Source organism: Rhododendron vialii, chromosome 8a (assembly GCF_030253575.1).
Source record: "Rhododendron vialii isolate Sample 1 chromosome 8a, ASM3025357v1".
NCBI classification, from domain to species: Eukaryota; Viridiplantae; Streptophyta; class Magnoliopsida; order Ericales; family Ericaceae; genus Rhododendron; species Rhododendron vialii.
This window is the reverse complement of record NC_080564.1, coordinates 382,892-394,942: the sequence shown is the minus strand read 5'-3', so window position 1 is coordinate 394,942 and position 12,051 is coordinate 382,892. Positions and strand designations below refer to the sequence as shown.

General features: G+C 41.9%; 1 protein-coding gene across 10 annotated transcripts; it reads right to left on the bottom strand.

The window, feature by feature from the left end:
- Positions 1–664: 664 nt before the first annotated feature.
- Positions 665–11,197, bottom strand: LOC131336033 (uncharacterized). 10 transcript variants are annotated; one of them, XM_058371639.1, is made up of 12 exons: positions 10,511–11,151; positions 10,420–10,474; positions 5,171–5,290; positions 5,029–5,089; positions 4,111–4,181; positions 3,771–3,835; positions 3,511–3,555; positions 3,333–3,413; positions 3,065–3,132; positions 1,934–1,982; positions 1,678–1,838; positions 665–909 (listed from the first exon to the last, which is right to left on the bottom strand). In XM_058371639.1, the coding sequence occupies exons 3-12, from the start codon at positions 5,277–5,279 to the stop codon at positions 843–845; spliced, it is 777 nt and encodes a 258-aa protein (XP_058227622.1). In that variant the 5' UTR covers positions 5,280–5,290; positions 10,420–10,474; positions 10,511–11,151; the 3' UTR covers positions 665–842. The 10 variants fall into 10 exon arrangements, with proteins under 10 accessions (XP_058227622.1, XP_058227627.1, XP_058227624.1 ...); XM_058371644.1 differs by having other exon boundaries at positions 5,177–5,290; XM_058371641.1 differs by having other exon boundaries at positions 10,546–11,151.
- Between the last annotated feature and the right edge of the window lie 854 nt (positions 11,198–12,051).

The following is a 12,051-nucleotide window of genomic DNA, read 5'->3' as shown; positions in this document are numbered from 1 at the left end:
TATGTGTATATATGTGTATATACACGAAAAGGGGTGCTCCGATCAAGCACCCTACACACCTCGGATGACATTGATTCCCGCGTTGGGCCCCTCGGTTTTTTTTTTTAGAATTTTTGAACGGCATTTCGGTCCCAATTTTTCTGTACCTATAGCAGTACCCTTTATAATACTCCGAGTCTTCCAAGCACCTTTGGCAATGAAGAAAATAAGAGGAAATATATCTACAAGAGTTCTGTTTGCAATAACCTACAGTATTTGAAATTGCCGTCGTTACCACATTTGCCAAATATTAAGTCACGATGGTGGCATTTTTTCCAGTGTGTAAATAAGTGATTCCTTCCGTTTAAAATCGTGTACAATATATTAGTCACGGACATGCCATTGCCCAAGGCTCCATTTGGAAAAGCTCCATGTCTTCTAGTCTACTATAAAAAAGGGAAATGATTTTCAGATTTCCTTTTTTGATATATGCACTATACTTTTTGTCCTTTAATGAAAAATTACACACAAAAGTTTCACTAACGGACAAAAATAGAGTGCCTTTTAAAAAAAAAAAAAAAGAGTACGAAAATCACTTCCCATAAAAAAGTGTGAATTTTTCATATGGATATACAACTAGCAAAGTACTACTGTAATTAGAAAACACAAGGCACACACTAGCTTATGATTTTCAATTTCCATCTTCCATATTTTCTATTGCACTGATAAAGAGGAAAAGGGTACATCGTCAAATATGAATGGAACTTCTGATGGCAATTAAACAAGAAGCCATCTGTTTTCACATTGAGCTACTGGAGAAAGCTCGAAACATGCTAACAAAGAATGAACACATGCAGTGTATACTAGTTGATCTTCTTCAGAGTGTTCACGTAAGTATAACTCGAAAACACCACAAAAAGCTTGCGAAACCTGCAGAATAGACAAGAAAACGTTCAAACAAATTATACACTGGATTTTGTTAACCAGCAACCTTGGAATGGTTTTATATAAAACTGGTTGATGCATGGAAAATAAAACCACTTTAAGCTTTGTTAACCTGCCCTTAGGCCATGTCTGATAACTGTGCATCATGTATGGGTTTGAGGGATTCAACCACGTCCGTAACACCATTACCAGAAGATTACTATATAACGTATGACATTTTGCGGGATTAGTTTAATGGGGATAGGATATAACACAAGGGTAGGATAAAATTAGACCGTTTTGGAAAAGTTGAGGTGGGCAGTCCAAGGGGATTGGATTGGCAATACCATGCAGTAGGTGGTACTGCTAATCCCACCATTTTGGGGAATTAGCAATCGCTTTGCACTAATAGTCCCAAGCCTCTTGACAAATCAAACATGATCCTCGATGCAACAAAAAAGCATCTTCCAACCCACGGTCCAAGGGGATACACCGTTGATCGGGTCAAAAGGCCTCAGAGGGCTCATTAAGACTACCATAATGTGGAAAAATGCCCTGTGACACTTAGTTAAGAGCTAATTCAAAAAATCACAGCTTTAGAACATGGCGAATAATGTTTGCAATGAAAGTCTACCAAGCACAAAAGCTTAATTACTGGAAGTTTGTACAGATGCTTGCCAAAGCTAATCAGCCAATCCCATATAACAAAACAGAAGGTTGGGCTATCTTTCCTTCTTCCCTTGGATTTTGGAACAGATAAGAAAGCACACGTACCAAATCCACTGGCTCCTGTGTTGGGCCATTGCATTATAGCTTCTATTTGGACGTTCATTCAGCAGACAATGCAACTCTCCATTTTGATACATTGTGGCATAAACAAGGGACAAACAGATATCAACAGGTCCACTATACTTCCGTAATATATTGTTACTGATCTGATGATAATGAGAACAGAATACACAAGATTGTAAGAAACCAGAACAAAATCAAACTTAACAGATCAATATCAAAGAAGGAAAAGAAGACGTACTAGTTCCCAAGCTTCAATATCTCTTTCTGCAGTTTCATGCAAGAGTTTGCTGCTTAAGGTACAAGGATACAGAGAGGAATAGAAAGGATAAAAGTTAACCTATAAATTCTATAACTTTCTCACATTTGCAACCATTCAAACTGAAATCCCAGTAGGACCGTCATAACAAAGCTAAAAGACTTTGAATTGGTGTGTTCACTTGTCGTAGTCTTATGAAATTAGAGACATGCGATGGTCCTTGCAGAAGCCCCAAGGATGAGTGCAACATTTTTTGTCATTTATATACTGCTTGGGCTCGTAAACCTATGCCCATGAAATCTACCTCTTTGCTCATGTAAGACCACAGAACGGACAAACTTTAGCAAATGGGACGAAGCAGAGAAGATAGAAGCATAGGATACTATAAATTGTACTTCAGAAAAGATGGGTGAAAAGTCTTCCCTTGCATGGCCAATATTTTGTTATATTAGCATCATGAGCACCAAACGAGGTAGAGGAATCAAGGAAGGAGGTAGAGAGTAAACGAGGACAAGAAACGTCCCCCTAACGTATGCCAAACCCCAAAGAAAATGTTTTCTTTCTGTAATCCTAGACGTGCTTCTAAACAAGAAGCATCTAAAACCTACACAAGTTGCTGAGGAAAAAAGCCAGAAAAGAGAACCGCCTACAGTCATCACCACCACTAACAGTAGACATAGGACATGTTCCATCTTCCTTCCTTGTAATTCATGTGCTTTTATTCTCAGGGTGTCTTATGTGTCAAAGAACCCTTGTCAAGTGCAGGGAGTGCATGAAATAAATTTCTTTGAATACAGAAAGCTTAAAAATTGATCGACTGCAACTCATAAAAAACTAATGCTGTGTTTGGATGAGATTTTGAAAATTTTTGAGTTTGATTTTTGGGGTAATGAGAGAAAAGAGAAATTAGAGTAATAATTGGAGATAAAGATAATGAGTGAAGAGAGATAGAGAGATAAATGAGAATAATGATTGGAGATAGGGATAATGAGTAGAGAGAGAAATGAGACTAATGATCGGAAGCAGAGGTAATGAGTGTTTTTTGAGTTGGGAATTTTTTTTCAAAACTTGATCCAAACAAGGCATAAGTGGAACAAAACAAAGTCTACTTACCGTGTCCCAAGATTCACGTCACGATGATTACAGTGACCCGAAACACCATAGTTATCAAAAGTAATTATCTGGAAACACCACAAAGACAAGTTATTTATCAACCACAATATGATAAGCATAGAGCACTTTGTTGCAACATAAAAAACAAAACTTTCGGAACTCCCTTGTCACACATAGCTAAGCCAGCAGAGGATAAATCCAACAATGGAAAACTTATAAAGGAATTATGATGCAGTAAATTTAGGTGCATACTACAACAAAATCTTACCAAATCAATGGTGTGACTACGAATTTCCTCATCAATTATACTTGCCAATAATTCACAGTTCCATACTTTGCCAAAACCATCCTAAAAAGAACAAAGTTACTTCCAGTATTTGGCGTCAACATTGTATTTGAAAATACCAAAGATGGTACAACTTTTCAGAAGACTTTGAAGCAAGAACCTGAAAATCTGGATGGTCCAGGATTTTCACTCGTTGGACTGGAATCTATATAACAGATTAAATGTCAGAATATCGAGAGGCAACACCATCATCTTTTAGAAGGTCTGCACCAAACAACTCCGTATCTCAAGGAACTGAACTATATTCAAAAGTAATAGAATCCTCGCACAACTAAGCGAACACTTTGATGAATACAAATGAATCCAGAGTTCAGCATCACACCAGCAGATAAAGAAAGCCAGAGATAAAACGAACACCACCTTAAGCACTGCAGAAGCCTGATATAGCTCTTCTTTCCTAATGTTTCCCATTCCATCTGCATTGCCTAGAAACGCATGAAATCCAACTAATTAAGATTATCAATGAGATATTTCATTGAAGAAGACAGATGTAATACGCTTTACCTCAACTTTTGTAGGAAATACAAACTAAATTGATCTAGTAAAACAAAAATAAAAACATGAAAGTTCTTAAACAGAACTATGGATTCGCATACAAGTTTTCCAGCAACATCACGCTTACTTCATAAATAAGAACGCTTATGTGAAGTTGAAAGATATGCGACTAAAATTGATTAAAGGGCAAGGAACATTGTATTACCCGTTGACATGCAAATTATGTGTACACTATGCCCCCTGGAAGTGAGGTAGTTTATTGTAGGAGTAAAAAACCTGCAGAATTGCGATATATGACTTTCATACAATACACCCTCACAGACCAAAAAGTACAAAAAATAAAGAGGTCAAAACATAAAATTTGAACCAAAAAAAATAAAACAGTCATCCAGATCTTAGAGTTGAATTTCATTTATGATGTTCACAAAAACGCACGTGAGAGGCCACTTCCAGATCCAACAGTGAAAAGACTGGCTGTCAAGTATACAAAAATAGGCACGAAATTGTGGGAGCCACATTGTGCAAATAATTCTAGGAATCTGGTCTGCACCTAGTCTCTCTCTCCTAGAAGCCACATTGACGGGACCAGCCATAAGTAACAGCCTTTCATTTGTTTTTGAGATCTATCAGCATATTTGAGTTATTCCAAGGACAACTACATTTTAAACTTTTTGTACAACTGGTGACTTGAGATGGTGAATCAAAGCTTAGCTTTGGTTTGTAGGAAGTCTTGGGTCCAAATCTCTTCATCTGCATTTGTTTCCTATTGCTTTCTATTTCTCTTCTTCTCAGATTGTTCTTCTTCTTTGCTTGTTTAGATGCTTGCATCTCCACGTGCAAACGGGATTGCTCCTAAGGGTGTTAGATGACTATACTAGAAGCTTAAGCGTTTGGATATGACAAACACTAACACTTGTTGACAAGAAATTCACAAGTGGAATCTCAACAAGTGCTGACAATTGTCTCAAAATTGCCAGTTTACAACGATAATTTTCCAAGAGAAAAGAATGAATAAACCTTAAAAACACAAAATCAATTTTAAATGCCTATAAAGAAGTTGCTCATCTCAATATAAAACACAGACAATGCTTCATTAGATAGGCATTCATAACTTAAAGCATACATGGACTCATCATCAGGATGGGCAATAACCAGCAAGACGTTTCTCTGGTGAAAAGATCCACCTGAAATTGGTGGAAAACCGGTGTAAACCAACGGATGCCTAAATGTACAATAAGTATGATAACATTTATAAGGATCCCCACCATTACTTAAAAATGCAGCCTTAGAAGATGAGTGAGCTGTGTGGAGAATCTTGCACAATGTAGAAATCCACATCACAAAAACTGAAACAATAATTATGAGCCACGCCATCTAGCATGCTCCTACACCATATTATGCATTATTAGATCCACAAACTCAGAGATAGAAAGAAAGAATTAACGAGTATGTCAAAACCATCAAGCAATGGCGTGGATGCATGTCGTAAAGAACTGTGTAACTTGTGGTAGATAGCATGTAGTTAGTTAGCATTCCGCAGCTCAGTTAGGAATTTGGATAGTTTTTGATTGAGTTGGGTAGAAGCTGATTTAGTTATGTGCCAGCATGCAGGTTAGTTAAGGGACTGAGATATGGAAGGAAAAGTTCAACTTTGGCACCACCCATACAACTAACGGAAAGGACTTCTTAGTTTCTTCTTTTTTAATCATTAGCGGCATTATAAGTTTTTCTTCACATTCTCGGTATCAGACCAAATAGAGACCAACAATTGAAGTTCAAAAAACTGTTACAGATCTCTTCGTCTAGCATGAAAACAGAGGATAGATCATATTCCAGACATAGCTCAACTTCAACTTTTCTGGAAAAATGACTTTGGGTTCCACGTAACCCCACATCCAAACCTGGTTTTCTAGTTCTCTAACTTCTGTACGTTCATCACAAACAAGACCAACTTACCCCAAAAAAAAGATAGTACGACCAAAGACTCATATATTGTGAAAGAAACACAAAAATCAAGAATGCTTTGGAAGCCAACGCATTTCTTGAATTGGTGGATGGATATAAAACCAAACCCTAACCCTTTAATCAATGGATATAAAACTTGCTTGATTCTATTGACTAAAAATTGAAGATCAGCAGAAGGGAATCAACATCTGTCAGTTCTCTGGCAAATATTTGCTCCAAAATCGGTGGGTATTTTCGAATCGGACAGAGTACGTCAGAGGGAGGGAGTGGGAGAGATTATCAAGTGGAAATACTTCTAGTTTCACAAATTCTACCCCCAATTCTTTCGTATTACAGTTACAACCGAAAACGCCTCTAAAAGTCATATTCACCCAAGGTGTCCCATGTCTTGTCCCCGCACCCATGTCTTGTCCCCACGCGACAGATTATCACGCGGTGCCCTAGGCCTTTTTCGCTACTTCAATGTATAGTAGAAGAAAAGGTGCCCTAGAAACACTGAATAATTTTTCAGTCCCCAAAGTGTTTAGCTGTTAGCACCTTGATTTCCAAGGCTTGCTAAGCTTGGCTAGCGGTGGCACCTTGCACCCTAGCCAACCGGTGGAAACGAAGGCATGAGGCAGGCATGTCTTTACAAGGTGACCCGACGGTGTCGGTTGGTGTCGACACTGGTCCCTAAGGCAAGTGGCAGTCGTGATGCACATGATGGCCCGATGATATCGAGGCAGGGATGCTAAACGGGAAGCAGGCTTGTGGGACAAGGCAATCGAGGAAAACGGCTAAGTATTGGGAGCTGGGGTTGGATCACGAAATTGGCCAGGCAGCCTTGAGTTTGCTCGGGCAAAACAGAGGCAGGCTTGAGTTGGCTCGGGCAAAACGGTTATTGACGGTTAACAGCATTTCTGTGCATGTTGCTGGGAACGTGGGACAGGTGTCCAAGGCAGAAATGGGCTGCATGTGTTGCTGGCAGCATGGGACAGGTGTCCAAGGCAGAAACGGGCAGTTACCGGCAGTTATCTCCAGGCAGTTTCACAGTTCAGTGTGCTGGCAGATTCTGGCAGTGCCAGCACAGCCCTAGGGCAGTTGGGGGTGTCAACTGCAAGATCATGGGTTGGCCCCATGATCTCATGTACTTAGTGGCCACGTTTTTATGATTGTAAGCCTATTTAGGCAAGCATTTTCGTAGCCTAAGGCAGAGGGGTTGTTCTGTCTAGGTTCTTGAGTGTAATCCTTTGTGAGTTGGTGCTTAATAAAGGTTGGGACGGTTCCCGTAACTCTTGAGTGTGTTCCTAGACGTTCAAACATATTGGGTGTGTGTGTAAACACTAGTTGGCTGAGACCAAGTTGTTGGCAAACTTGGTGCCATCACGGGCAGATTTCTAGGCGAAAAATAGCCCCGTGACAGTTGGTGTCAGAGCCAGGTTGCGAGCAAAAGTTGCAGAACTTCGGGTTGGAGTTATGGCTGCAAATGCTGCACTCGAGGCAGTACGGGTCAGAGTTACACAGTTGGAAAAGCTCGTTGGTGATGACGATTCTGATGAGGGCGTTACCTTGGTTGAACGCCTGGACGTCGTGTTGGCTTCGGTCGAGTCACAGAAAAAGGCTCACGAAACACACGTCGGTCAGACGGAAGCCAAGTTTACAGAGATGCTGGCGGACTTGAACAAACTCTCAGATGTCATGAAGGAGCGGGTTTCTAACTTGGAGTCAGAATTGCTGGTTGTGAAGAGGGCCTTCTTGGGTCGCTCAGACGGATTCGAGACTCGTGTAAAGGTCCCTGAACCGAAGGCTTTCGGTGGTGCCCGAAATGCCAAGGAGTTGGAGAACTTTCTGTGGGATATGGAGCAGTACTTCTCTGCTGCCCGTGTTCCAGAGGCAGATCGTGTGACAATCACCACGATGTTTCTCATGGGCGATGCGAAACTCTGGTGGAGAACTCGATGTGAGGACAGCGGGCGTCCAAAGATCGAGCAGTGGGATACACTGAAGAAGGAATTGAAGGATCAATTCTTGCCTTGCAATTCTTCGTGGCTTGCAAGGGAGTCGCTGAAACAATTGAAGCACACGGGTTCAGTGCGAGATTATGTGAAGGAATTCAGTTCTTTGATGCTGGATATCAAGAACATGTCGGAGGAGGACAAGGTTTTCAATTTTATGTCGGGTTTGCAGAATTGGGCACAGTTGGAACTACGAAGGTTGGGAATTAAGGACTTGCCATCGGCTGTTGCTGCTGCCGACGGGTTGGCAGATTTCAAACTGACGGGCGAATCCAATTCTTTTGAATCCAGCACGTCAAAATCTGGTTCAAAGAAATGGGATAAGAGTCAGAAAGACAAGGGTCAGAAATCTGAATCGGTTGCAGAGGACAAACGGCAAGGCAAAGGGAATTTCAGCAAGGGTTGTTTCATTTGCGATGGGCCTCATCGGGCAAAGGATTGCCCAAAGTGTGAAAAGCTGAATGCTATTTGCGTGGATGAAGGGAAAGATGGTGATTCAGACTCGGAAGTGCATGTCCGGGTCAACCCTATGCAATTGCTCAACGTGATTCATGCAGACAAGGCAGTAACCTCGCAAAGATCGGGTTTGATGTATGTCAAAGTGTTGCTTTGTGGAATGGAAGTGTTGGCCATGGTGGACACGGGGGCCACACACAACTTTGTTTCAGAACGGGTGGTGCAGTCGCTTGGTTTAAAAGTCGTTGAAAGTTTCAGTCGGATCAAGACAGTAAATTCCAATGCACAGGTGGGGCATGGAATGACGGGCAATGTCGCTTTGAGGATTGGGGACTGGAACGGGCAAGTGGATTTGATGGTGTATCCGCTTGATGACTTCGAACTTATACTGGGTAATGAGTTCTTTGTGGCTGCAAAAGTGGCTGTGATGCCACATCTTGGTGGGATTTTGATTGCTGATGAGAAACGGCCCTGCTTCGTACCGCGGTGTTCCAAGGCAGAGAAGGGAAAGCGGGCAAGGGAAGGAACGGGTGGATGGCTATCGGCAATTCAAGTGCAGAATTTTCCAGACTTGGTGGTTGCTGGAAGAAAACAAGCTCAACGGGCTTCTCTCGCAGTTCAGATGTATGGGATTCTGGATGATAAGGCGAAAGGGCAGAGCGAGGCAAATGGGAGAACCTCCTGTTTGGCGAAGTGTGAAAATAGGCAAGACTCGGAGGCTACATGGGAAACGGATGGGACTTTGTGGCAGTCTGAGAAGCAAGTGCTGGAGTACTTACGGGCCTTACCGACGAGGACGTCGGCTTCCTCTGGTGGGGGTGGTTTGTTAGCACCTTGATTTCCAAGGCTTGCTAAGCTTGGCTAGCGGTGGCACCTTGCACCCTAGCCAACCGGTGGAAACGAAGGCATGAGGCAGGCATGTCTTTACAAGGTGACCCGACGGTGTCGGTTGGTGTCGACACTGGTCCCTAAGGCAAGTGGCAGTCGTGATGCACATGATGGCCCGATGATATCGAGGCAGGGATGCTAAACGGGAAGCAGGCTTGTGGGACAAGGCAATCGAGGAAAACGGCTAAGTATTGGGAGCTGGGGTTGGATCACGAAATTGGCCAGGCAGCCTTGAGTTTGCTCGGGCAAAACAGAGGCAGGCTTGAGTTGGCTCGGGCAAAACGGTTATTGACGGTTAACAGCATTTCTGTGCATGTTGCTGGGAACGTGGGACAGGTGTCCAAGGCAGAAATGGGCTGCATGTGTTGCTGGCAGCATGGGACAGGTGTCCAAGGCAGAAACGGGCAGTTACCGGCAGTTATCTCCAGGCAGTTTCACAGTTCAGTGTGCTGGCAGATTCTGGCAGTGCCAGCACAGCCCTAGGGCAGTTGGGGGGTGTCAACTGCAAGATCATGGGTTGGCCCCATGATCTCATGTACTTAGTGGCCACGTTTTTATGATTGTAAGCCTATTTAGGCAAGCATTTTCGTAGCCTAAGGCAGAGGGGTTGTTCTGTCTAGGTTCTTGAGTGTAATCCTTTGTGAGTTGGTGCTTAATAAAGGTTGGGACGGTTCCCGTAACTCTTGAGTGTGTTCCTAGACGTTCAAACATATTGGGTGTGTGTGTAAACACTAGTTGGCTGAGACCAAGTTGTTGGCAAACTTGGTGCCATCACGGGCAGATTTCTAGGCGAAAAATAGCCCCGTGACATTAGCTATGACAAAAATACGTGACAAGTCCGTTTTGTCAAGGCCACGTTTGATATGGGTTGTATACCCTGTAGGGGTAGGGGGAGGGTTTGGCTATGAATCCCGCTGATCCTCTAGGGCGTGTTTGATAGCCGGATTCAGGGGTGGGATAGGATTACGAAGGTGAAAGGGAACTCAAAAACTTTGTTTGTTTTAATTTTGATAGGCTCGATTAGCAATCCGAGGGGATTGTGAATCCCTCCATTTCACCGGATTAACCATCCCATTGGGGGGCGGGTGATTAATAATCCTGTCCCATGGGTTTGGCTGGGGAAGAACTCCCCTTTTTAGCCATTTACACAATTACCCCCACTGCATGTACACCATTTCATCATTTCACCAGAGAGGGAAAACGCAGCTCACCGGAAAATCAGAACAAGCTCCGGCGAATTTGTCTGGAGAGGAGATGGGCAAGCCCACTGCATAACTTAGATCCGCGAATCAGAACAAGCCCCACTGCGAATTTGTTCGGCGAATCCGAACAAGCCCCACTGCATAACTCAGATCGGCGTGGGTTTTGATCGCCGATATTGGAGTCTGCGGAGAGAGAGAGGGGTGTGTAGAGAGAGATCGGGGTATGTGTGTTTTTTTTTTGTTTCGGACTAAAATGGGTTTTCAGCTGAGGAAATGAATAGTTGACACTGAAATGTGTTCTGTTTTGGACCGAAAGTCACCGAAGGTCACCGAGTATAATGGTTTCTCTTTTTTTTGTAGTATTGGCCCGATTGGATGCCGGATTGGCAATTGGGATTAGTTATGCCCTTGTCAAGCCAAATGGCCGCCGGTATTATTTTGTCGCCCCATTGGCAATACCGGCGAAGGGGGCTTGCGGGTATTAGTTATGGCTGGGGTTTGTGGTGTTATTAAGTTATACCCTCAATCCCCTTGAAATTGGACAATTTCACCCCTCCTTATCCCCTTCCCCACACCCTATTTGCTAGGGTTTTTCGATTTATAGCAGGAAAACACAAAGAAGAAGAAGAACAACAACAACAACAGCAGCAAATCGGAGAGAGGGAAGATGAACCAGGCCAGGTTGTGACGATGAACGCACAGCAGATCGTCTTCGTCTTTCTGCTACTGCTGCCGTTTCTCTCTCTCTCTCTCTCTCTCTCTCTCTCTCTCTTATTATGGCGACAGGAACAAGAAAAAATTATCATGTGCATGTGTGCCATGTGTTTCTCACAACCTCACCCATCCACACTTAAAAAAATACAAAATTATCAGCATAAAAACACTTTAAAAAATGAATTTTAATTTTTTCATACTTATTAAAAAAAACAAATTTTATAAAAAAAATTGTTTAATAATAATACTAAATTCGTTAATTTTTTATTAAAAATAAATATTACGGCTTAAATTGTGAAAGAATAATTAAATTTGCAATTATATATATATAACATAATACATTATTAATTTAGGAACTATACAAGGGCAAAAGGGTCATTTGACAACTTTTTATATCATACACCCTTCCTTATACCCCGAATTTATACTCTATCCAAATCAAGTACTATTTTATTCTCCCTTTGTAATACCTCATCCAAACCAAGTCGTCTATAAACATCACATCAATGTGGGTCATCCTTTATTAACTAATACCTCCTACTATCTTATCCTTTTATTAACTAATACCCCCAGTTCTTTTCCTGCATCCAATCGGGCCCTGAGTAATTGAATGAGTTTTCCGTATATAAACTGGGAAAAAATGGTTGGGTAAAAATAGAAATAGACATTTCAATCTAATCCCATCTCATACTCTGTATAAAACAAATATCTTAGGTAGTAATCCCATCGTTTAATCCTGTGCAAAACAAACAAACAAACAAATTACCAATCATTTATCATTACCAATCTCTTCTCCTTACCAATTCCTTTCCTAATCTCATCTCATTACTAATCTCCTCGAAACGAAACCTGCCATCAAACAGGCCCTTAATCTGCTATTTAGTTATGTTTTCTGAAAAGAAGAGTAAATTCTCATAAATCACCTTC

Coding starts and splice junctions, on each gene's coding strand:
- LOC131336033 (XM_058371640.1), bottom strand. CDS start 5,279: ATGGCGTGGCTCATAATTATTGTTTCAGTTTTTGTGATGTGGATTTCT. Junction 5,090..5,170: donor GGCTGCATTTTTAAGTAATG/GTGGGGATCCTT, acceptor CACCAATTTCAG/GTGGATCTTTTCACCAGAGA. Junction 4,182..5,028: donor CATCCTGATGATGAGTCCAT/GTATGCTTTAAG, acceptor GCAATTCTGCAG/GTTTTTTACTCCTACAATAA.